Genomic DNA, 25,463 nt, shown 5'->3' with positions numbered 1-25,463 from the left:
TCTTCAGAGGCGGAGGAAGGATTGGGGCGGGGGGGGGGGGTGCTGAGTGTGCACCCGCATGCTTCAAGAGTGAGGAAAGCCGGCATGCGAGAGGACTGGGAAGAGGGAGAAAGAGTGGAAGGTGGCGAGGGGAGTTGTAAGAGGAGATCACAAGTCATCTGTCAGAGGAGCGGCAGTCAGCAGGAGGTCGGATCATGTTGGGGGAGCGGACTCGGACTTTGGACGTGAAGCTTTGAGAAGTTCTTTTCAGCGGCAAACACAATTGATGAGAAGGGACACCAAACATGGGGTGCATTCACAGCCTGGCGAGCAGAAGGATTCAGAAGCACCAAACTGACCCCAGAGGCGCAACTCCAAAGACAGACCCTGAGGAACTCCGCAAAGTTGTGCAGCTCGCTGAGGTGAGTGTTGTGCCGAGATTTTATCAATTTGTTTGAGAATATTAAAAGCGCTTACCCAGTGACCAGTCTCACATTCCAAAACGTGCTGTAATACTTCTTGGAAATGGAGCAGGCAGTCTTACACTTTTGCAATTTGAATTTACTGCTTTGACTGAGCTGCAAGCATTTTGTAATGTAGCAGTAATTTCAACCCAGGTCACTTCACACGAGCAGCTTTTTGGCAGATATAGAATCAGCCTTCAAGCTGTCTTGCCAATCCCAAGTGAAGTTCACTCTCAACGTAAACATAAAACAAACACATATGTTTGCCTTAATGCTAACAAATAATGCAAAATGTCATTGACTGATGAGTGACATTAAAAAAAATGTTGCTGTATGTGGCTGCGGCGTGCCCACAAATTTTGCTCGCTTGCCCTAAAACTAAAACACCAACGAGACCAAATGAAAAAAAAATCCATTTTGGTTCTGAGTAAAAATCAACTTGTAAGTAGAGTTTTGGAAAACTTCAACGATGTGCTCATGAGAACTGTGACACATTGAAAGACATATTTTGCACTTTCAACAATATGCAAACTGCATGACTGAAAAAAGGACAAAAAGTTTGATGAGCTTGCTGTGGAAGAATCTCATCTCACATCTTTGAGATCACCTACGAGAGATTCTGAACCAAAATCACAAAAAGAAAAAAAAGTACACAAGCTTTACTGGCTGCGGAGTTTGTTGTGGATGAAAACTTTTGTCCATGTTGGCCGTCGGTCGTGAAGAAATGAGCAGTCCAGTGATGGTTGTTAATCATGTCGTGTAAAAAGGAAGTGGTGGTTCGCTTTCTATTCAGGGTTCGACCCGTCGTCTGTCTGTCTAGCGGCTTTCCTTTGGAATGACACACATGTACACACTGCTGTGAATGGTCAAGTTTTATGAAGCCCGTAAAAAAGGGAAAAAAGAAAAAAAGGGTCTGTCGGTTTTGCGGGTGGAGCTCGCACGGCCGAATGTGTGTTTTCACACGCTGTAACCGTGTAGCATGCTGGAACGTCACTTTTACTTTTTTCACCTTGCAGGAAGTCCTAAATCACCCAAACGTGCCAAATTTTCTTGACTGCGTCTGTGCCTGATCTCGGATAGACGTCGAGATGTCAGCCTCACAAAAATCTCATTTAGCGTCCAATTTCTTCACGTCTGCTGTTGTGTGCGTATGAGCGCGTGTGAATTTCATTCTAGGGGTGTGCGCGCGTGTGTGCGTGTGCTTGAGTCTGCCAAATTATGACAACATGGTCTCTGCAGAATGGGTGGACTCGGCAGTCTTTAATTTCATAAAATTGACCATCCAGATTTCTTCTCTCTGTGTCTCACACGTGCACTCAAACAACCACATTCCCGCACCTATTTTCATTTTTGGGTCTCTTTCGAGGTGACTGTCATTCCTCGCACTCTTATAAATACCCTGCCTAAACTGGCTTGCCACCTGCTCCCGTCCCTTCTCGACAGTGTGCGCGTGCATGTTCAAGTGTGTTCACGTGCGTGTATGTCATCTGGAGGAAGGTGTCACGTCAAAAAACGCACACAAGCCGATGCATTTGGCGCCGAGTGGGCGTGTCACGCTCCTCAAGTACAGTATTCATTTGCCGTGTGTGCGTGTGTGCGTGCGTGTGGTGTCGGAGTGTATTTTTAAGACCCAAGCACTAGTGTGAAGGCCTTCTTGGACATACTTTGTTATAATTCTTAGGAAGTCTGGCAACCTCAACTCCAGAATTTGTGCCATCATGTGCGATCTAGCAACTCCTTGTTGTGATTTCTAATTGATCTCCATATCGCATTCCATCCATCATGTGAGCCATTTATCCCCACGAGGATGGCGGAGTCCACCCTGGCCTGGCTGCCGGCCAGCCATGTTTCCCAATTAGCATAAACTAGCTAACCTGCAATTGGATCAAATATTCACATCATTTACTCCAGTGATTTTCCACTTTTTTTGAGGCAATTCTTTGACAAAAATCCCAAGGCACACCACCCGTAGAAAATGTTAACACAAGAATGTGTAGCAGCTACAAACTTTCATTTTTTTTTAACATTCATTTTGTCAATATCAGCTACTGTGCCGTTCTCATTTTTGTTTTGTTTGTAGATGGCGTTGAAGCTAGCTTGGAGCTAAATCGACTCATTTCAAGATAGTTGTCGTTGCATAGCATCGCGCCCGTGCCTTCTCTTGAGCCAATTACTTGTACTTGGAGCGAATTTTGTCCAAGGTCCAGTTTGGCGTTGTCATCGTTCCTCTTCAGAAACGTGTGCTCAGGAGACATCAAATGTGATGACATCACAGTGCGTCATCATATCACGTCGCAAGCCAAAATGCCGATGTCGCCGCCGCCCGATGCATCCGCGCATCATTCGTCCTCATCTGGACGAATATTACACGTTCCGCTGCTGATGAACAAGAAGGCGGCACTCAGAACTCGACCATTTGGAGATGAGAATTCATTTGTTGTCACCAATGAGGTGAAATTTGCCAGGGCACACCAGACATCACGCGGCCGCAGCACAGCAGTTGAGATGCTCTGATTACGTCATCAGTGGAATGTAAGAGAAGTCGAGCGCTCTCACACGCTCGGAGAATTACAAAGACTTTGGCCGTAAAACTCCAAAGGGGCGCGGTCCTTCGCCACGTCAATTTAATGCTGCTGCTGAGAGTCATGGGATGCTGTGGAGAGGCGATGTCGCTTAAGTTTTGCAAACAACAAGAATGCTCAAAAACAACTCCGCCAAAGTGGAAAGCAGATCAAATGTTTTGCACCTAAACCTTTTTCATTTTGTACTGCGAACGCGACTCACAGGCCTCGGAGCAACTCGATGACGATTTACAACAATCACTCGTCTCGTTCTTAATGTCAGCTGGAGTCATTTCATCTTCTATAAGTTGAAGGTGAAAACGTTGATTTGGTTCTTACTGGCACGGTGGCCGAGTGGTGAGCAAGCCTGCCTCGCAGTCGAAGGGTTCAAATCTTGACACCGGCCCGGTGTGGAGTTTGCATCTTCTCACGATGCTCGTTTGAGTTTGCCCCGACAGTCGAAGAGAAATGAGTCATCTGAAAAGAGTTTCAGTTACCCGAAAGCATGACTTTTAAGAGCGGAGTGAGGAATCTATCAATGCTAAATGAAATCTTTTTGGGTTCGAAATGTTCGTGGCATCCCAGTGGAAGACCCGTTCGAACGTCCGCCTCGCAGTTCAAAGGTGCGGGGTTCGATTCCGGGTTCCGACCTTCCCGTGAGGAATTTGCCCGCTCTCTCCGTGCCCGCGTGAGTTTTCTCCCTGTACAACTTGGCTCATCCGATGGGATGTGAGTAATAACAATCGTGAAATTATTGTGTAATATAAATAGAAAATCCATTTTATTATGTATCGTTCTAAACATACGTAGCTAAGCAGGGCCGCGCTCACATTCTGCAGCGTGCTCTCTCGTTAGCATGTTTTGTTTTTCTGCAAACTGCAGCCCAAAATTTCTTACCATGGCCACCTCGTGGTGAATTTTGCCATAAACGAAACGGCGTTTTTTAGGACAATCCAAATCAAAAGTAGCTTGCTCTTATGTTGTTGACTAAAATAAATGAAGAAGAACCGGCTTCACTCTTCATATAATAATAATAATAATTTGCCCTTTATTAGTCCCACAATGGGGAAATTCGAGATTCGAACCCCGGCCTCCTGGGGAGACTGGGTCCTGAACGCGGCGCCTTAGACCACTCGGCCATCCTGTCGCTTGCAAATTTGTCATTGAAGAACCAAAACAGATTTTGAACTGTTACGAATATGACCAATGACTAATATGGACATGTCATAAGGGCACCAGGACCTTCGTGTAGTAGAATAACCACAATTGAATTGAAAACACATGTACATCATTGAGGGGGAAAAACATGACATCATGTGCAGTAGACATTATGCCAGCCAAAAAAAAGCTCAAGGTAGAAGTTGGTATTTCGTACATTATGCAGCTCTATTCATAAAGAATTTATTGTCCGTTCACAAGACATGAGAGAAAGTGCTCTTTCATAATGTATGGCAGTGAATGAGCTCACAATTCAAGCGGGTGTGAGTGAAATGGCGCAGCGTTGGGATCATCAAAAAGTTAAATGAGGAAAGTTCAGGCATTGGAAAAAATACAAAATATTGTAATGCCCGTCTCGGTCCCGGTGGTCAAGGATGCACGCAGTCGGTCAGGGAATCTGTTCGTTTTAATCACCGAAACAAGAGCGAATAAAACACATTTACGCTGGAGCTGCCGATGGCCACAACTCACATTCAGACAAAGTGGCCGAGCCAATCTTTCCCAACCTGGCTCATCCCCTCTCCATGACATCACCCACTACTCAACAGACGACAAACAATCAACAATATAATATGTATGTATATGTGTATAGATGTGTATATGTATGTGACCTCATTTCCCATTTCCCGCTGATTGTGTGCCACAGGACACAAGCAGCTGTTGTGCTTTAGCAGCCTGCCACTAAAAGAGGATTCTTTTTTTTGTCGTACTCTGTTACCACGGTGATGGACACATACAAGAGCAGTGTGTGGCTGCTGGACGTTCACTAGCTCAGCGTGGTCATCATCACGTCGGAGCATGAGCAGTGTGGATAGAGGAAGAGTTTAAATATAGAAAGTAACTCGAGTGCCAAAGATGCTCGCCACAGAGTGATTAGTGAAGACGACACAACTAGGTGAGAGGCAGCTGGCGAGCTTGTGTGTGTCTGTGTAGGTGGGGGGGCGTGCGTGCGCGTGTATGTGTGTGCGTGTTGTTATGACTTTCTGGGAACTTGAATCGGTCAGTGGAAGTGTTTCATGCGTGTGCACGTTTTTTGGTGTGGAGTTTGGGATTTTGTCTCATTCATATGACTCTTTTTTTTTAATGCAAGCTATCTTTGTGCATGTTGTCCTCTGTTTCTTGCAGACGTTTTAATCTTGACCTTTCAGCAGAGAAGTGAGAAGCAAAAATGGGATCTCCTCACTTTGTCCACTTTGTGCGTGTGGCGCTTTGATGTGTGTGAGTGCAAATGCAGGAGTAAGTCCTTGCACAGAGTAGGCATGCTTTAGCGTGTGCGTGTGTGCGTGCGTGTGCGTGTGTGTGTGTGGCCTGCGCCACAAACAAGGCGGGAGAGGGAAAAAGAAAGCTATGTGGTGAGTGCTGCTGGCACCGTCGACGAGTGTGCATGCGTGTGTTGTCATATGAGAGTGAGAGCGAGAGAGAGAGAGAGCGAGAGAGCGAGAGAGCGAGGGATGCTTTATGGGTGTGACAGAGTGAAGGAAGGAGGGAGGCTGTGCAAGCTAGTGGACAGACTGGACTGCTCAGAGAGGGAGGCAAAGACTGAAGCTGCTTGTTGAGAGGTAAAAAAAAACAAAAAACTTCTCTTGCCATGGGACGCCTGGTTTAGTTTTGCTATAACTTCTATTTTGTACCCTGAAATGGTCTGTGTGACGTCTCTTTTTTGTGAGGGGTCAACTTTCCCGCTTGACGTTTTGTTCTCTGCAAACGCAGCATTTCATTTCGTGATGTTTTCCTCTTCCAACAATGGATGGAGCACTTTAACTTTGCTTTTGCTGCAAATATACGGCATATTAAAAATAGACTCGCGGCGTGACCTACAAAAAAGTGCTCACGTTTGAATTTTTAATGTTCGAGGGTTAAGTGATTTTATGATGGTGGCCGTTCACGCTGAGGGCTTCCGTTTCCATTCCTCGCCGCTGCGAATGTGAGCGCGAAGGCTTGTTTGTGGATCTTTACGTGCCTTGCGCTTGACTGGTTGTCTGTCCAAGGTGTGGTGTTTACTTTTTTGGGATGGATTCCATGTCCCTGAAGAAGATTTTTATTCTTCCATCCGTTGGAGCTTAAAAGCATGTCAAGATGATTTGGATTTGGATTCTAAACGTGGCCTATTTGCATGCATCAGGTGACCTGAGGGCAAGCAGCAAGCGGAGACAAAACTGGGACGTAAATCTGCCGTTGTGAGAGCAACGACAACGCGACGGATGCTAATGTTGCATCGTGACGTACGGATGCTTACAAATTCTCCTCCCACGCAACAGCTGTTCTGCAATTGTATGAACGGGCCTCGCGGCGGCGAAATGACGATTTGAGGACGTCCACAACAGTGGTGTGTTCTCGCCTTTGTTTGTCGGGAATAGTTGGGACACTTTTCCAGATGAACTGCCCTTCACTTTTGCAACAAAGCAAATCATCGAGAAGCAGAAGTGATGAGTCACTGACCGGGTCGGCCATTGATGAACATGTTGACGCTTCGCCTCCCACAGCAACGATTTGTAATTATGACCGAGGGGGCAAACGATACTTACTTTGTTTCATTGGCTGGCTTACTTTGTCTTATCTAAAGTGTGACCGAGGACACACACGGCTGCACGCACCTCCTCTTTACATCGCTTTAATTTCCTTTTTCCGTCACAAAGCAATAAATTTTTGTTTAATTTTAAAGTTGTGATTAACAATTCCGGATGGACTTCACTATTTATATTATTTTTTTAATATCCAATAAACGACTTGCATGAGAGAGATTTGAACAAAATAATGTTTTTATACTCGCCTGACCGCGTCAGCGTTGGATGGCTTCTTGCTCATTGACTTTGTCCATGCGTGCCCTGCGACTGGCTGGCGACCAGTCCGGCCGGGGGGGCGGCGCGCCTTTCGCGATGTGGATGATGACACAGAAATCAAATAAGAATATCGTGACAACCAAAGTCAAGCGACAAATGTTGGCAAAGAGTTTTTGAACGCTTATCATAAATTGAAGTTGAGCTGCAATTTTTCTTTTCTGGGGGAATGATTCTTTGTTTATTGCAAATGATCCGAGAAATGATCTTTGAAATGTGACTTGCGATCTATATTGAAGATCCTGATGAAAATAGCTGCGTGACATCTTTGTGCTCGCTCGGCATTTTCAGCTGTTGACATGTCTGCCCGATGCACGTCACTCATTTGCTGTCCGGCCGCTCGGCTTGCCTCGTTTTGTACACGTTGGTCACAGTGAGGACTCGTGACTAGCTTTTCTGCTCCATGCGATGCTCGCCATCTTGTTTATTACGGCAACGTCCAGACGTTTGTGGCGTCCTGTCCTGAGGTGAGGCTTCAGGAAGCTGAATGAACGTATATGGAGAGATGTTGTCATGTGAAATAAGCTCATCTCATTTTTGACATTCCACTTCCAAATGAGAAGGCTTGGTCACTCGTCATTCCGTCTCATCTCAATTTCCGTTGGTCTCAAACACACTTTTCCATCAGCAGCTGCTTGCAAATTCCAATCCAGGGCATGTAAAGCTTTTGAGCCAATTATTGTTGTTTATTTTTTGAAGTGATCTTCTCTGACAGCAGTTGCCACTTTAAAGAGGAAGTTAATTTCCCCCCCTGATCATTTGGATGCATGTTTGTATATCCCAAATTCACGGCGATGGACAAGATGTCTCTCTCCGCTTCCCAAAAGATGAACATGCATGAACAAATGATCTAAAAGTAACTTTCCCTAACGCCAGAACTGTGAGACAGACGTGCGAACCACATTTTCACGGCTCTGCCCAAAATGGAACGATTTTCAGTTTAAAATGGTGTCGTGTCAGCAGCCTTGAATAAATGTCAACGTGTATGGAAATTGTCAAAAACGTCTTCAAATTGGAGTTCAGATGAAGAGCAAGTGCTCATTTGGCCCATTCCGTTTGAAGAGTTTGCCCTTCTTACTTTTCTCCAGTGTTTGTAAGACGTCGGCAGGCATCCCGAGAGAAACACGCATTTGCATGTTGACGAATGAAGCAAACGGGCGCATCAGTCCCGAGGCTGTGATGGTGTCGCCGCCGTAAAAGTACACGGACGAACGGGACAAGCTCGAGCAGGTGGCTCAGCCCCAAAAGTGGCTCCTGCAGACGCTTCGCATGCAGTCGCCAAGAGCTCCACGTAACACGTGTGTGTGTGTGTGTGTGTGTGCGTGTGTGTGTGTGTGTGCGCGTGTGCACGCCTCAACCACTCTTGACCGTCACTGACATCCTTGCAAAGTGTTTCCTGTTGACTCTTGTCCCTTTTCTGTTGCTTTTACATGCCAAGTGGCTCTCCGTGCATGTTTTGGATGCACGCTCATGCACACGTGTGTTGTCGTGTGCCTCCTACTTTTGCTTCCTGAAGTCAAGCACCCTCCAACCTTTTGAACGACCGTTCTTAAAGCCATCAAAGAGTAGTCCTGGCCCAAGGGCAGCGTTTACGTGTCCTCTCCTTTCCCGCTGTGTTTTTCATGCCATGTTTGCAATCTGTATGGGTCTGCTTGAAAGAAATACGTCATCAGGCGCTGGGGTGAAGTGTACAAAAACATTTTTGCGGGGTGCTGCTTACTTAGCAAAATGTAAATTGGCATCACATCAAGCTATCTGCAGGTTTCACAAAACCAAAATCAAGCCTTTTTTTAGGATCGCTAGAATCAACAAGATCTGCTATTTTGTATTTTAAGGATTTGTCAACAATATTGTTGCTTGAAATTGTCATTGGATTAGAAGAAAATAGCAATATTGTTGTTGTCGTTGTTGTTTGTGGAATCGTAAGACGTTTGAGTCATTTTTAAGGGTAACTCAGGCCTCCATTTTGGAAAATATCACTTCACAAACTACGAATGTTTGTCAATTATAGCAAACATACGTCTGACTCTTGACGCCTTGAGATATGTGCGAACTGACTCACGAGATTTTCAAGATACAAGCCGTCGTTGGGCTAATTTTGATATTTGGACTTTTAGCAACAATTTGAGATACGGCAGCTGTACGGTGGCAGTGAACTCAACTCAGCTCACTCCACAAAATAAGGAAGAGTGAAAACATTTTGTCTTGTGTCACTTGCAGTTAAGGTTGACTTTTAAAAGCAAATTTGACATTTTGTAGTGAAAGCAAGCATGAAACTTTTGTCTTTTGGTCTGTCAGATGAGTAGCAAGCCATACCGGGAACACAAAACAACTCTCTGTGGTGCTCTTATAACACTTTAAGAAACACAGCGCGACTGACAATAGAATAATACTCGCAGACAAATCCTTGAACTTGTGCAAAAATGACGAATGTTACTGCAAATTAGTGAGACACTATTTTATGAACCAACCTCTTTTTATAAACTACAATACTATGGAGTGTTTCTTTCCTAATTTTAAAAAAATGTGAGATGAATGGCATGTCCATTCATTTTAATAGGGAAAGATGTTTTGAGTTATGAGCATGGCCACGGAACAAATCAAATCGTATTTCAAAGTCAGAAAACAAAAATGGAAGCAAATTCTGCATTTGCGTTTCTTGACCTTTCCTGATACTTTGTAAAACGTAACTCAAGCGTACATCACAAGATCCTTTGTTGGACAAAAACGTCAGCATCGTAACTGGTCGGGAGGGCGACTTGTTAAGTTGTTGTTGACACCTGTCATCGTCTGAGATGATGCCACTCATTCCGGTTCACGGGTTCAAAGGTGAAAAGTTGACGAGGTGTTGCCTGGCGAGGTTTAAGGAAGAAGTCAACAGTTTGGTTTCCTTGATTGCGCAACGTCGTGAGTCTTGCTACTTTTTAATCTCCTGACCAGTACTTGTGCATACGATGAGAGTACTCGGCTGCCTTTAACTGAAGGAGATTTAGGATCCGGTCCGCTCATCCCTTCACCTGAGATCATCATTAATGTGTTCCTTCATTTGTGTTTATTTACCGAACTTTGTGGACTGCGGCCAACTTTTTTGCCGTACATTAGTTTATTCTCACCATCTTGCGGATATCCATTGCGTGTGCCTCAAGGCCACGCACAGCGCATGTGCGGACATGCGTTTGTATTTCCATGTTACAGTGCACTCACCGAGCGGCATGTTTCTATGCTTTTCAGCACCATTCCATTATATCGGAATCACTGACGAAAAGAGGCTCCATGCCGAGGTACCGTAGCCACCGATGATGCATGGAAATGATCTTTTTTTTTTTTTTTTAAACATCAAGTCATGATTTGAATGTTCAATGTCTAGAAGTAAAAGTGAGGCGCAAGTCATGGAGCAGATGATTGAGCGCCACTACGACATTGACCTCACTTATATCACGGAGAGGATCATCTCGGTCTTCTTCATCCCAGAGCTTGAGGAACCGCGATACTGCGAGGACCTGCAGGAAATGGCGACAATGCTTAAATGCAAGCACCGAGACAAGTTTCTGGTTGGGCACAATTATTTCTTCTTTTTTTGTGTGTCTGTTGTTCGACTACAAAATGATGTGAAATTATTTGGAACACGTTCTTCTTCTAATCACGGTTGCACTTTGCAGCATGCCATCATATTGCATTCATTTTTAAGATTTTTGCCACTTCATTTTGCCAATTGAGGGACAAATGATTTGGCAGCCTTTTCAGAATACCTTTTTTCACATTGTCAACTAAAAGGAGCAAGAATGCGCATTTTCTGATATCCTGGAGCTTTATTGGCTCTCATTAGATCACGTCTGCTGGCAACCAGATTAAAGTCAGATGTGATTGGCTCCTGCTCCCTTGCGACCCGATGAGGAGAAGAAGTCAAATTTAGTCAAATAGTTGCCGTAGGCCCCCGTTGGACTTGTTCCCTTTTTTCACTGTGTGTTGATCACTTTTTGGTATATGAGAACAATGACAGGAGTGATTTCTTCTTGTGGGTTTCTTCTAGCTTTTGAATTTATCACAGAAGCGACATGACCTGACAAGACTCATCCCAAAGGTGCAATTTGAAAGTACACATCATTTCAGAGCAGCAGAGCGCAATCATTTCACGGCCAGCTGCTCTTGTGCTGCAGGTGCACGACTTTGGTTGGCCCGATCTCCACGCTCCACCTTTGGACAGGATCTGCACTGTCTGTAAGGCCATGGAGACGTGGCTGAGTGCTGATCCAAATAATGTAGCCGTTCTCCACTGTAAGGTCAGTGCAACGTCAGCACGACAAATGACTTACAAGGTGAACATTGGCCCCTCGATAATAGGTTTGCGTTCTAAAATAATAGATTTTCTGACATTTAGCTACGCTTATCTTTTGTCGAGTGTTGATAAAATAGAAAATGCAAGCTGATATAATTTCTCAGATAAAAGAACACATAAGTTGAGCTCGTTATTGAAAAATCGCGACTTGATGATCCTTTTAAGACATTCTCACATCCGCGTATATCGTCATTTGCTCTGACAGGGAAACAAAGGCAAGACGGGTGTCATTGTGGCAGCCTACATGCACTACAGCAAGATATCAGCAGGGTAATTCATTTGGTCAATTATTAATCCCTGTCATGCATATTTCTAAATGACTTGTGGATGTGCGTCTGCAGAGCGGACCAGGCGCTCACCACCCTGGCCATGAGGAAGTTCTGCGAAGACAAAGTATCTTCTTCCCTTCAGCCCTCTCAGAACAGGTCTCTGTCTCACGCACACACACAAAGCAGTCCTTGTGGTGGCTTGAGTGTGCAGGGAACAAGTCAAGAAATATTCAGGAATGAAAATGTCGTTTGGGTTTCCTCTTCTGCCATCTTCAGGTACATCTACTACTTTGGTGGTCTCCTGTCCGGTGCCATTAAAATGAATAGCAGTCCTTTGTTCCTCCATCAGATTCTTATTCCATCACTGCCCAATTTTCAGACAGGAGGAGGTCAGTTTCTAGTCAACAAACGTTGTGCAAGAATGTTGTTGTGCAAAAACAAAGCAAACCCTTGGAAACGGTCTTTTTTCTTTGCAGGTTACTTTCCATTTGTGAAGATCTACCAGTCACTGCGTCTGATCTACACGTCCTGTGTCTAGTGAGTCGTCACTAATCGTGTTGTTCCGCAATGTTCTCCCGTGACCTCAACAGCCCTTTCTCACACAAGTTCAATGTTTTGTTTTGGTTTTTTGTTTGCCGCATTGCTTATGTTCAAGTTCACATTGCTGACATTTGATTTACTCGACAATAATCAATTCATAATAATCAAGCGCTTATTGCCACTGGGTTGTGTTTCCAGCAACAATCAGACCTCAAGGTCACGGAAGCTGTGTGTTACGATGGAACCGGCGTTATTGTTAAAGGGGGACATTATGGTGAGAAAGTGCACGTCACAAATCATCAAATTAAGGTGCACAAGACTGAAAAGACTCCTTCGAGTCCCTATTTTCCTTTCCATGTTTCTTCTCCTGTAAATGTATAACCGTCCGGTGGGCCACAAAATGTGCCTGTACAGTCGAAATAGCTTTGAACGATTTTTTTTCCCCCTGAACTTCTTCCCTTCCTTTCAGGTCAAGTGCTATCATCGGCGCAGCCAGGCAGCAGAGAGGGACGTGGTCTTCAGGATCCAGTTCCACACGTGCACCATTCATGGGACACAGCTGCGGTTCGGCAAGAAGGACCTGGACGTAGCCTGCACAGGTCAAATAATGGAAGCGCCCTCGCGTGCTTTGCCGGCCTATGGAAAAAATACAAACGTATTTCTACTTTTGGACATAACTTTTAAGCGTCTTCCTTTGGTGCTTGTTTGAATGTGTTTTAGTGAGCCGCAGTCGCATTACATCCCCATGTGCTAAAGCATCACAATGAATAAATTCTACCATTTTTTTACTTAGTCATGAATAATACCTTTGATGTGTTATTTCCTCCTGAAATTTTCAGACATTCAGATTTATGAATGCATTTCAGCTTTTCTCATTTCTGTTATTTTAGACTTTGTGTTTACAAGCGTATGTTTTTATAGATGACAGGTTCCCTCGTGATGCTGCGGTGGAGTTTATCTTCTCCACCAGGCTGGAAAAAATGCACGGTGAGTATTTCCACTTTCTCAAGGCTTGAATATCTTGAATTTGGTCTTGTGCATGGAATAGAATTTCATGAATGCTTTCAAGAAAACCAGAAGACAGATGCCTCGGCGAAAGTGAGCGACAACATCTCGGATCCAGTGGTCAGATGGGATTCGTATGAGAACTTGAACCTGCACCATCAGGACAGCCCAGAGAGTAAGTTGAGTTGCACCCGATGGAACGCGGTGGTCAATAGATGGAACGCGGTGGTCAATAGATGGAACGCGGTGGTCAATAGATGGAACGCGGTGGTCAATAGATGGAACGCGGTTGTTTTGGACATTTGGACACGTACATGGGAGCATCTGGAGTGCAGTGTACTCTAGCTTCTGTTCGTTCAATCTGGACCCTGTTGGTTCCGGCTGCGTTCTACTTTATGCAGAATATCCGTGAGCCCAAAAGTGATTCATACTGTAAAATTGGTTGCTTGCTTGGCTGACGTGATGCGATGACGACGATGTAACAACTACGGATGGCGTTGACCGTTTTCTCTTGCTTGCGGTGATCATTTCTAGTCACTCGCGTGAAGTGTAGCCCAGTCGAAGCTCAGTCCATTCTTTATTCAGGTGTCTCATGAATCCTAACTTATCGTTTACGCCAGATATTTCTCATACAAGAGGCCCTCTGGACGGCAGTCTGTACGCTCAGGTGAGAAAACGACGAGCACTCAACGGGGGCCTCGCCAGCAGCCCAACAGTGGAGCCGCAGATTGCCGACCAGTCGCAGACGTCCGGTCGCGTGCTCGCTGATCACATCGAGAGGCACTCACTCTTCGCCGCTCACCCTGAAAGTGAAACGGCCGAAAGTCTGACGGGGAAAAGAGAATCGGAAACAAGAGACGGTGTACGAGGGCACGAAAAGCAAAGAGAGACGGAGATTTTCGAAGACGCAAACCTGTCCGATTCAAGCCGAGAGCGAGAGCGAGAGCGCCCGTGTTGCGGAGGCGACGGACGCCAATGGGAGCACGAGCCGTGCCCAGTGAGCGCTCACTGCGCCGGATGCTGCGACAGCATCAAAAAAGATCCCAAAAGTCAAACTCTGCCAGCCTTAACATCCAAATCCGTGTCGCCTCCGCCGCCTCATTTGACTCGTATGGAACTCCGTCACCGCCATCGTGTGCATCCTTTGTCCGACTTTGCATGGGAACATCCGGCCCCATCACTCCGTTGCCTCCACGCGTCATGCTTGCCTTATTCCGCTTCTGAACATACACACTCGCACGGTCACACCCTTCCAGCTTCGAGCAGACTCTACAATGACCGATGCCAAGACTTCCATTGCGCCAGCCAAGCCGCAAGCTCTCACCTTTCGCACCACTCGCTTCTTTCAAGCCCGTACAGAGAGATGTTCTTTGCTGCGCCAAATCCAAATCCGTCGCACGGGTGTCCTTGCCGAGAGTGCTTCAGCAGGCGGGAGCGGCAGACGGCCTCAGTCCGATCGCTGCATTCCGTGCGACCGGACCAACAAACGGGAGCTGATTTCTGCCAATGGACATCAGCCGTGTCGCCATTTCCCAGCGGTCGCTCTGCCGCTTTAAAAGAGGCGGCAGAGCAGCAAAGCTTCCTGCTCGGACCTCAGCAGGCCTACGTCAGCCTCCGGCCTGTGGTGGACATGCGGGACGGCGCCAGCGCTGGATACCACACCCCGCCGCCTCCACGCCAGTCTTACGCCTGCTCCCCTTTTCAATCATCTCCCGTCGAGAGTCACGGCAGTCGGGGTTATGCTTCCGGTTACCGCACTGCGTCAGTCTCTCCTCTGCCTGCCAGTAGCCCCTCTTTTGGGAGAGGAAGCCTTCCGGAGACCTCGCCAGACGCCAAAGATCAGCAGCCGGAACATCTCAAAGGTAAATGGGGATGACTTGATATATTCTGCACCCTGCCTTCATCTGATACTCTCTTTTTTTTCTTCCTTTTGAAAGTGGAAAAGGCCGCACCTAGCGCAGAGGTTGACACGTCACACGCTTCCCAGAGTAGACGCGACAGATCGAGCATGCGCACTCTGGACTCTGATCATGACTACGCAGTCATTGGCGGCGGCGGCGGCACACACACTGAAGACAGGTCGGTAAAGCTTTGCTGAATTAATGTTTGGAAATCGTGTTTCTTATTTGCCGTTAGAAACCAAACATTTTTTTCTTTTTTAACAAATGTCCATTTGTGGCTGCACAGCACAAGAGAGCTGCACATGCGCCAACAATATTTTTGCTTTGATTTGCAAAGTATTCAGCTTCCACACACAAAAGTTACACTAAAAATATTTTGAGCACCTTCAAAGCAGAAAACACCACATTTATGATGGAACATATTTTACTGATTGGAAAGCAGACGCATATTTTCTTGGCAAAAGGAGCGTTGTGTTCTGTTCGCGATTATTAATCGATTATAGTTTGGACTGATATTGTTCGATTTCCTTAGCTAACTGCTTTCCTATTTTCTATTTTGGGACAATTTAATGCTGCCAACATAAAATGTGTTTGCTCTGGTAGCAACTCCCTTTTGTTGTACGAATAATTTATTGTAGACATTTGGACGATGTCTGACAGGATCACCTCAGCCATTTATCATTTATGCGGCTGTTTAACTTTTTTTTTTTTTTTAAACTTGCAGCTTAAGTCAAGAAGCTTCAATCGTACTCGAAATCAACACAAATGGAATTGAAACGCTTACAATAGCCGAGGCAGAAGAACAATGCCAAATTTCCAACGTCATGCCAAGTGAGCTTTCTCAGAGTCGAACATGTGATGGAAATAAACTTGAGGAAGTCAAAGTCAAAGAAAATGATGAGAATCGTCTTCAGTCCCCAAGTACCACTTTCATCATCACCCCGGCGGAGGATCCAATGAGTGGCTCCAATTCAAATGTGCCTGATGATGAGGACGAGGGCCCAGAAGGCAGCAGCACAACGCAAGTTGCCGGTCCGAGTCGCTCCAACAGCTCCTCGCCAAATTCTCCAAGCGATTCCCCTGGTCATCGCTGCCTGCCGCTGCCGCCGACAGAGCCACCGGAGCATCGTCTAACACCTGACGCCAAAGCGCCGTCACCCGTGCCTGATGGTTATCACACACCCACGTTCCCGCTCGCACCTTATTACTACCCTTTGCTGAGTGTCGCCCACGTGCCGTACTCGGGCTACACCGCAATTACGATCCCAGCCGCTCAGCCGCCGCTGCCCGAGAAGAAACGCCTTTCATCCACGCCGGGATCTCTCAACGGGCACGCGTGTCTTCATCTACGAGGCTCGCCGACGCACAATGTGACTTTGATGGAGCAGCGGCAGATGTGCGCACACTTCAGCAGCAGCAGGGACGACATTGGGGTCAATGCCAAGTTTGTCCAAGACAGCTCAAAGTTGTGGTACAAATCTGGCATCTCCAGAGACCAAGGTGAGTTCCGACCTAACGTCGTCTGTGAAACGGTCATTCCGATGTGTCGTGTCCGCAGCCATCGCCGTGTTGAAGGACAAGGAAGCAGGAAGTTTCCTCATCAGAGACAGTCGTTCGTTCCAGGGCGCCTACGGCCTGGCGCTCAAAGTGGCCACGCCTCCTCCGAACGCCAACATCACCGGTAAGATAGGGTTTTGAACATGTTCTCTTTCCGGAGGCTGAAGTAAAATGCGCAATTCTCGCGTTCTTCATCTGATGGCAGATGTCCCGGAACAGCTCGTGCGACATTTCCTCATCGAGACTGGACCGCGAGGCGTCAAAATCAAGGGCTGCCAGAATGAGGCCTATTTCGGTGACGTGAACTTTCATCTGCGTTCGGTGTGCTATTTAACTGTCATGTTCGCTTTGCCTCATTTTTATTCTTGCTTTAGGGAGTTTGTCTGCCCTTGTGTACCAACATTCAATCACGCCCATCTCTTTGCCGTGTGCCCTTCGCATCCCGGAAAGAGGTAATATTGGTTCTCGTGCCGATAAACAGTTCAAGTCAAGTCGGTGCGAGCTTCAGCGCTGAAGATAATCTGCTCACTGGTTGACTACCAAGTTATTCTCATTCTTAATTCCAATAGAAATCGTAACGTGTATATATTGTTTCAACTTTCGCCATCAAGTATTTTATTAACCATACAGGTCATGTTTAAGGAACAATTTAACATTCATAAGTCACAAAAGTAGAAAAGGAAATCAAATCAATGAAAATGTCGAAACTGTTTGTTGGCATTTTGGCAGCTCGGCTTCGTACGAACATTTATTGCTTTATTGTGTCAAAGGATTTGTCCACGTCTGTGGTTCTCGTGACGTTTTTCGTCTTTGCTATCACTGGAGGAGGTCTAACGTTTTGCTTAAAGTTAAACCAATGGTCCCACTTTGGAGTGCTTGGCTAGACTTTGGAGGTTGTGCTGGTTTCCACTTGAAATAAAAAAAAAAAGCCTTCTGAGGTGACATTCCTCTTTGTAACATGCGTTTTAGATCTGGTCGGAGATCTTCAGGAGATTCGGACTGCAACAAACACAAGCACAGCGGCTGACCTCCTGAAACAGGGCGCAGGTAACATCTGGATCGAAGGACTCGTGTTGAACAAAAGCAAGAAAAACACTCGACTTCACTTTGCGTTCCAGCAATGACTGGTTTTTCGCGGTTAACTGGGACTGGAAACGTCAAAAATCACAAAGTAAAGTTTGATTATTTTTTTAATTATTATTTTCATTTTATATTTTTATTTTGGGGCCTCTATTATGCCACCACTCTGAGTCCATTCATCTCTTCAAAGAAACACGTCTTTCCGTAATATGGCTGCAGTTTGTTTATTTAGATGAATATGTTGAAAAAAAACACTGAAGCTGTGAAAAGTGAAGCGCAAAGTGACAGCGATTACTGTAGACATGTAAAACAACCGTAAAAATTTAGAAAAGGGAGAGGTGGGGGTTTTGCCGTTTTGACTTTTGACCAGCAGAGGGCAATAAAGTGCACTTGACGTTTTCGACATTTTTGTGGTCTTTCTGAAGCTTGCAACGTTCTCTACCTGAACTCCGTGGAAACGGAATCGTTAACGGGGCCCGAAGCAGTTTCCAAAGCAACCAAAAGTACACTGGCACTGATTCCTCGCCCTGCTGCAACAATGGTCCATTTTAAAGTTTCCTCTCAGGGTATCACTCTAACAGACAGCAAAAGAAGGTATCCAGTGATCTCATTCAATATGCTTTCTGATGTATGTTGATGATGATCGTAAATTCTCTCTGCTTGTACAGGTTATTCTTCCGGAGGCACTACCCCATCAGCAGTGTGACTTTCAGCAGTCTTGACCCGCAAGACCAGAGGTGAGTGAGCAGAACAAAACAACAGCAGTGTGTGTGCGTGCGTGCGTGTGTGTGTGTTCTACAAAGCTTCCAAGCAGTTGTCACTAATGACGACTGAAACATTGGCGCTTGACTCGTTTGCGATGCAATTATTTGCAAGTGTGGATTGACCAACTTTTGTAGTCTGTATTATTGTTGTATTGCACTGGAGAGGGGAGCCCTCTAATCTCGTTGCACACTTGAGTACAATGACAATAAAGGGATTTCTAATTCTAATTCTAGACCGATTGGAGCTCGTGATTTATGTATTCCTGCAATTGTCTTCTGTTTCTATTTGTGTGCCGTGCTTCAGATGGACTAACAGTGATAGCACGTCCAACAAGTAAGTGCTTGACTTCCTGTTTTTTGCAAGTCATACTGCCGACTTTGCACGCCAATTAACACATATTGCAAATATTGCTCATACTGTAAGAAAATGGCTTCTCTTCTGAGTTCCCACCTTTCTTTCCTTTTTGTGCCGTCCAGGATGTTCGGTTTTGTGGCCAGGCGGACGGGCAGCACCACAGCGAACGTGTGTCACCTTTTCGCGGAGCTGGATCCAGAGCAACCTGCTGCGGCCATTGTCAACTTTATCAACAAGGTTATGCTCGGACCGCAGCTACGCAGATGAAACATCTGGAAACACATGAAGGACAAGTTGGAGGTTTACTTGCCATTCTGACATTCAGTAAATGTACACTGCAAAAGAATGATGCCACCACCACTGACTTGGTTTTTGGGGATTTTTTTGTTTGTTGTTTTTTTTTGCAACTGTCATTTGGTACGCAAGTGTGAAGCTGCCAAAGTGAAGTCAATTGTAAATGGGTTGAGTAAAAAGTGTCACCAAACAGGATGTGGAAATCTTCAGATTGCGTGGAATTGATTGTTGATTCATTGCGCATTAATGTTTCATGATGTCTCAATTAGTTTGCTGTCTAGAGAAGTGAAGAAATGTTTTAGGGGGATTTGAGTGTGAGCTTGTTACGCAAAACAAATAGAAATGTTCATTATTTCTATTTCATGATTGCATCTCAAACAATTGAGTGACTGTCGACTGCACCAAATCTAATAGCACGACCCATATTTTGCTCATCATTCATGAAATAGGACGTAGTCTCACAAACACACATGTAAACGAGAAACATGTATACTCTTGCAGTTCTTCCTTAGCGCAGAGTTGCCCCCTCTTTGGTTACATTCTGCTGCTGTCGTTTTTGGAGCACTGTTAAAACAAGTCGAATGGTTGTCAGGCTGTTGCGCTGTACCGTACGTCGAATGACGTGTTTGTAGCTGTCTGAGTTTGCTCTGATGGTTTCTATGCAAATCAGTAGTCCCCGCCCCCCCCCTTTCGTTCTCGATTTAATATACTTTTAATAACCTCACACAGCCAAGTAATTGGAGAGTGCAAACTCTTTCTACAATTTTATTTCAGCTTACAAACCAAACAATTACCAAGAAATAATATAACTGTCGTGAAGGAATGAATATTGGGAAGTAATTTTGAGACGGCGGGCATTTTGGAGCATATCTTAAAAAGATTTAAACATTTCAAATTGAATCAAATGTCTGTTTACACCACACCGGGTAGTGTGGAATGGATAAGTAATAAAAGCAAATTTTGAGATTAAGCGGGCCAAAAGTGATTTGATGAGGGGCGATTTATTGATACGGACACGTTTAACCAAGCAGTTAGATACTGGTGACGGGTAGTATTTTCTTCTGCATTGCTAAATAAACAAAAAGACAAAGTCAGTAACACAGTCAAAAACGAATTAGCCAATTCAAAAAGAAAATATCGCTATTACCCTTTTTGTGAGTGAAAATAACAAAATTATTCCTTTCACAATCGTGTCACACTGGTCGGGTCATTTGAAGCAGAATCATGACCTCACTTTTTCCATACCTCACAATGTTGCATTTGTTTATGATCTCAGAAAACAGCCAAGGTCCTTGGCAACACAGAAAAGTCAACCAAACCAAAGAAATCAATTGTAAAAATATATTTCATGTTATGTTTTGTTTTTCAATTCTTTTCTCACTTGTTTTTTTTACAAGCAATATAACTTCAGCACAAATGACATTTTCAGAATGTTTGTTTCAGAACTCATATTTATTGCCTCGGAAGAAGAATTGTGTGAAATAAAGTGCTGCAAAAACTCACAATGTCTATGTTTGGGTTTTACATGACAAATGTTAAATAGAATATTTGAGAGTGGCGAGCAGCTCTCACCAACGACCAGAATGAAGACCAGCACGACAAAAAAAACTGATACGTTCTAACATCCTCATGTTAATGTCATGTCAAAAACATGCATCTATATTTTGCCAATGATTGGTGAATATCCACAAGCATAAATGATGTACTTTATGTCGTCATATTTGTTCTGAACGCGTATGCACTGTTATGTAACGTGCACATTCCCGGTATCCGAATATTTAAATCCAAAACGTACTCAGTACACTACAATACATTGCAAACTATGCGCACGTCAGACATAAAAAGACGAGGTCCCGCCGAGATTTGAACTCGGATCGCTGGATTCAAAGTCCAGAGTGCTAACCATTACACCACGGGACCATGGATGATTCGCAGCCGTTAGCGCCTAATTTAACCAAAATACAACATATCGTGTACGGTCCAAATCGGTTTAGTGGTCCACGACAGCGTCCGTGTTACGTTTCTAGTAACTTTTCACGTAACTTCAGCGAACAACATGAAACTAACGTTAGCATGAAGACTAAATGAGCGAAAGCTTGGCAGAATTCTGAGTCATGTTACCTCGTTTCTCATCACGTCCAAACTTCCAAAAGAAAGATTGTGCTTCGATCAGGTCCTAGGTAGGAGACCAATGTTTGTTTGTCAAGTACACGTATGACAGTCGTCAGTGTGATTGATCTTGTGATCTTGTGTGTGCAAGACTTCAACATCTTGGCTTGTTGCACGTTAAAAAGTCATTTTCATCACTCCCAAAGTAAAGTGTGATCCGATGACGATGCAAAAGTAATATAGAGTATGGTAGCCTTCATATGTGCAGTATAGAAGTTCATGTTTAGTGAATTTTGCATGCCCCATTGCTGAAAACGAAATTGTTTTGTACAAACGCTGAAGTTTTACATCGTGGTGATTCACTGTTTGCGTTTCCAAGGAAAGCATACAGCAGGGAAATGCGGAGGACAGTAAAATGAGTAGGGCTTCATCCCAAGCTTTATTTTGTCGTAAATATCAGTCCACTGATGACTACGATATGCTCAGCACGTTTTAATTTCAATAATTAGGTCAAACCAACCGTGGGAAAGTATATTTGTTCTCGTGTCTCACTTCTTTGCAGCTGACATTGCCTGAATTCGGGGGCGGTTGATTCACAACGCAGTAAATTTCCATTGCAATGTTTTTGCGCACCTTTTGAGTGCAGCTGGAACAAGTATTTTGTTGTGAGTTAACGTATTGCTCTTCACCCTCACATCGTGAGCTCAGTATCATTTCACATTCCACACGGTGAGTCTTGCAACTCACAAAAGCTTCAATCTGTTTCACTCATCAACACCGTGTTCATATTCATATCATATGCATACAAATAAAGCATGTGTGTCACCGCGTTTATTGTTTATGTTGTGAACAGTCCGCTGTGCAGCACAAGTCAGCTGTGGCTGGCTTCAAACTCGAGCTGACCAAAAGCACGTGTGTCTACATGAGCTCTACTATTCATGTCAAATGCCACGAATACAAATTCCCTCCGTTTCAGTAGGTCAAGTGTTTGTGATTTATGATTTCCACCCTCATGCTTTCCAAACATCAACCCGGCTCAGAGCGTCTGAGGACACAAATTCGCTGAGCAAAAATACAAGTCTGACATGGATGTAACACAGCCGAATAAATCCCTGTTAGCGGAGCTGTTCGAACCTGCTTCCGGTGCCGGACTTGGCCGAGGCCCAAGCACGGACAAATGACGAGCATGTACCTAACACCCACGCACTTTTCTACCAGCCACTGTGTGAATTGGCAGCTCGCCACAGCTCCTCCATGAGATGATTATGTGCTTGAGACGGCAGATATATGTGCACATAAACGTGTGTTTAGTCCAATGCCGGAAAAGCCGTACCACTTGGAGTTCAAACGGAATATTTGATCCCTTGAAAGTCAGAGTTGAAACCGTCATCATGAGTTTTCAGACAAATTCCAAAAGTGTCTTCCTTTTCCTGCATATCATTCCAAATCCGCCCCAAAAATATTAGGCCTACTTACGTTGTAATATAGGGCAGCATAAGACCCAGTGTAAGTGCAACTAAGACACAGCTGCCATCAAGTGGTGATTAGTGATATTACATCTTAAGACTAATATAGAAAGAAATATATAAATATATAAATATATATATATATAAATATATATATATATTTGCAGATTTGTTTTCACTTTTTTGTCAATATTTTTAATATTTGGGATTTTTCCAGTTTCTTTAATTATATTTTGGGGGATTTGTAAAAAAAAATAAAAATAAATCCATCTATCTATCCATTCAGTGTTTTAATCAAAGGGTCACCCAGAGTTTGCTGGCACCTGCCAGTTGTGTTGCAACATTTACAATAATTCTTTAAGTATCCTATTTGTAATTGCACAAATGCATGTGAAACAGGTTTGAGGGAAGTGTGGCTGAATCTTTAAAACTCATGGAATTTGCAGATGCAGTTTTCACTCGGCCTGCAGTAGGAGTCCCAAAACAATTTTGAGTGGGAAGAGGATATTTGAATCCGGATGGGGCCCTTCTACCTCCCTCCCTCCTTCCTATCAGTCCCCCTTTACAGTGTTTTTATTAGAGACACACCCCTGACCTTCACACGCGCCTCCTCTACTGGACTTAACACCACACACACATGCTGCACCACCATTTTATCCATGTGCAACACGACCGTGGACGTAAACATGCCATGGAAACGAGTGAAGCGCGAAAGCGCAGCGGGTTCGATGTTTACTCAAGAAAAGCATTAACATTCTTCATCGGCCTTGTTCACTCGTCTATTTTCTGTGCACCCGGTGTGCTTTGCATCGCAAAAACAAATGCGAATGCTGCACAAGGAGCGGTGGCATCGCCTCGCAGCCTACCAGTGCACTGCAGAGGAGACACACCCCTCGTCTGCACACGCCTGACCGCACACATTCGGAGCATGTCAAACAAACAATGAGGCAGACGTATTCAACAAAACGGGCTGAGGATGTGCAACTAATGGCGCCATTTCAACATTCGACTGGGGACAAGGTTGAAAAGGAAAAGGTACAGTCCTTTTTACGTGAGCACGCATCCAATAACCGTCGTTTTCTAAACAAAGACTCTTGGTGGCCTATATTTTCCAATCTCCGCCAGTCGAGACGCAGATCATGATGTCGAGTTAATCCCCCACCGGGGGGTCTCTCTCTTTCTCTCCTCTCTCTCCCTCACTCCCTCTCTGTCTTTCTCCGGCGCTTCAATCCCACGTTGGAAGCAAAAGCATGTTGCTTTAAGCTCACGCGGTCAAAGTTGTTTACCTCCTCGTTAACTCTGACGTCACGACACACCCCTGTTTCGAGGGCCATATTGTTGGTGACGGACATCATGGCTGACCAATCGGCGTATGGCTTTGCACAAGTGTCATCAAGTAGATCAAGGGCCGAGCCGCGGAGCTCACGCGTGATTGGTCAGCCAGTGTAAGTGGGCGGAGAGGAAATCCCTCTTTCCCGTAGAGGCTCCAAGGAGGAGGCGGTGCATAACAAAAAGTAATGGCCATCTATTTGGACACTGAAGACTCGTCCATAAATGTCGTCGTGCTGAAGTAGGTGTGGATTTCTTCTGGAATCATTCGGGCGTTCGTGTCTTGTGATTTTCCCGTCGTTCGGCAGTTGCTCCGCTTAAGAAGCTACGCAAAGTTGTTCGGCGCTTGACGCTTCAAGCTAGCCTGCTAACCACGCTAATAAGCGTTAGTTAGCCTCGACCAGCGCCGCTGCCGCTGCCGCGTGTGCGCGAGCCCGAGCCCGGCGTGTGGAAGGGCGGAAAGCTTAGCGAAACACTACCGTCTCGCTACTTTCGCAATATGGGAGTAGACACGCACGAAGACGGCGTGTGAAGAAGATCAAAAGCAACTCTGCTATTCATGTGTGTGTAAGGGGGGGTTCGAAAGTTGCCTTCAACTGTTAAGGTAGGAAAACTCGCATTGCACAAGAGCAAATGTGCAAAAGTCCACATTGTGATTTGTTGAAATGGCTCTTGCTTAAGAAATCTTAATTTCCAACGCCCGTCGATGTATCGATAATGTTGCGCAACTTCTCACGACAGTATTGGCCGTGTGATGATTAACAACGTGCGTGTTATGTTTGGGTTAATAATATTTCGGAGTTACGTAAACGGCAGTTGTAGGTCAGGTCCGAGGGTTAAGGCCCCCTCCACTGACTTGCCACATGCCTTTTTGCTTTTCTATTGAACAGGATTAACATCTTGGGATAAACGGAGGCAAGCTTTCAAGTCTCAGCCAGTGTTGAAGGGCATGCCAAATCCGCAGGTGAGCCATTTCTATCACACGTAAACTAAAACTGCTCGCTGATTATTTCTTTTTTGCACTGTGAAATTACCAAGTCCTTGGGAAAAAAAACAACCCTGAGGGTACAATTACTTCTAGAAATGTAATGTCACATTTACGTACATGTTGGCAGAGATGGGCAGGTGGTCGCATTCTGGACGGACACCCATTTTGAGGACGGAGGACGAGATTTTTTTTTTTAAAAGGATGAATTACGGCTGGGACGGAAGTGGGTTTTTGTCCATCCCTGGGTCAAGTAATTGCGTCCGCTCATTTCACTGCTGAGTGACACAAACATATCGAGCCTGTCTTGCGTGTGTAATGTGCCGATACACTACTTAAGAGCCAATGTGAAATATCACGACATGCCGATTGTCTCGTGCGTGATTGTAAGCGGGAGCGAGTGACTTCTTTGTT

At 45.0% G+C, this 25,463-nt stretch overlaps 2 protein-coding genes, 1 long non-coding RNA gene and 1 other non-coding gene across 7 annotated transcripts in view; 2 read left to right on the top strand and 2 right to left on the bottom strand.

The window, feature by feature from the left end:
* The first annotated feature begins 128 nt into the window (after positions 1 to 128).
* LOC148326609 (tensin-2-like) lies at positions 129 to 20,644 on the top strand. Its single transcript, XM_088309580.1, has 24 exons — positions 129 to 401; positions 10,291 to 10,340; positions 10,427 to 10,610; positions 11,090 to 11,140; positions 11,217 to 11,339; positions 11,601 to 11,665; positions 11,737 to 11,820; positions 11,941 to 12,053; positions 12,141 to 12,201; positions 12,403 to 12,478; positions 12,674 to 12,803; positions 13,126 to 13,191; positions 13,274 to 13,384; positions 13,830 to 15,071; positions 15,147 to 15,288; positions 15,835 to 16,610; positions 16,669 to 16,791; positions 16,873 to 16,962; positions 17,042 to 17,119; positions 17,637 to 17,714; positions 18,173 to 18,341; positions 18,416 to 18,484; positions 18,816 to 18,845; positions 18,989 to 20,644. The coding sequence occupies exons 1-24, from the start codon at positions 285 to 287 to the stop codon at positions 19,131 to 19,133; spliced, it is 4,173 nt and encodes a 1,390-aa protein (XP_088165706.1). The 5' UTR covers positions 129 to 284; the 3' UTR covers positions 19,134 to 20,644.
* On the bottom strand, positions 12,696 to 21,310 carry LOC148326607 (uncharacterized). Its single transcript, XR_015845838.1, has 3 exons — positions 21,282 to 21,310; positions 18,963 to 19,138; positions 12,696 to 12,840 (listed from the first exon to the last, which is right to left on the bottom strand). It is a non-coding gene; the product is annotated as an uncharacterized LOC148326607 (long non-coding RNA).
* On the bottom strand, positions 21,009 to 21,080 carry trnaq-uug (transfer RNA glutamine (anticodon UUG)). The gene has a single exon. It is a non-coding gene; the product is annotated as a tRNA-Gln (tRNA).
* A 2,308-nt stretch (positions 21,311 to 23,618) lies between the features above and the next one.
* The window catches only part of LOC148326606 (vitamin D3 receptor B), a 20,080-nt gene continuing 18,235 nt past the window's right edge, over positions 23,619 to 25,463 (top strand). The window contains exons 1-2 of one of the 4 annotated variants that reach the window (XM_088308542.1): positions 23,619 to 23,770; positions 24,955 to 25,028. The gene's annotated coding sequence lies outside the window, so the exon portion shown is untranslated. The other 3 variants (XM_088308540.1, XM_088308543.1, XM_088308541.1) reach the window with 3 other exon arrangements.

This window comes from Idiotropiscis lumnitzeri, chromosome 11 (genome assembly GCF_059441095.1).
Source record: "Idiotropiscis lumnitzeri isolate Australia: NSW breed Sydney's pygmy pipehorse chromosome 11, RoL_Ilum_1.0, whole genome shotgun sequence".
Lineage (NCBI taxonomy): Eukaryota > Metazoa > Chordata > Actinopteri > Syngnathiformes > Syngnathidae > Idiotropiscis > Idiotropiscis lumnitzeri.
The sequence above is the reverse complement of the archived record's forward strand: the minus strand, read 5'-3'. Positions and strand labels throughout refer to the sequence as shown.

Excerpts from the sequence above, each read along its gene's own strand:
- LOC148326609 (XM_088309580.1), top strand. The coding sequence starts at position 285 with ATGGGGTGCATTCACAGCCTGGCGAGCAGAAGGATTCAGAAGCACCAA. Across the intron at positions 402-10,290 it reads AAGTTGTGCAGCTCGCTGAG|CACCATTCCATTATATCGGA; the intron begins GTGAGTGTTGTG and ends TATGCTTTTCAG. Across the intron at positions 11,821-11,940 it reads CTTCAGCCCTCTCAGAACAG|GTACATCTACTACTTTGGTG; the intron begins GTCTCTGTCTCA and ends TGCCATCTTCAG.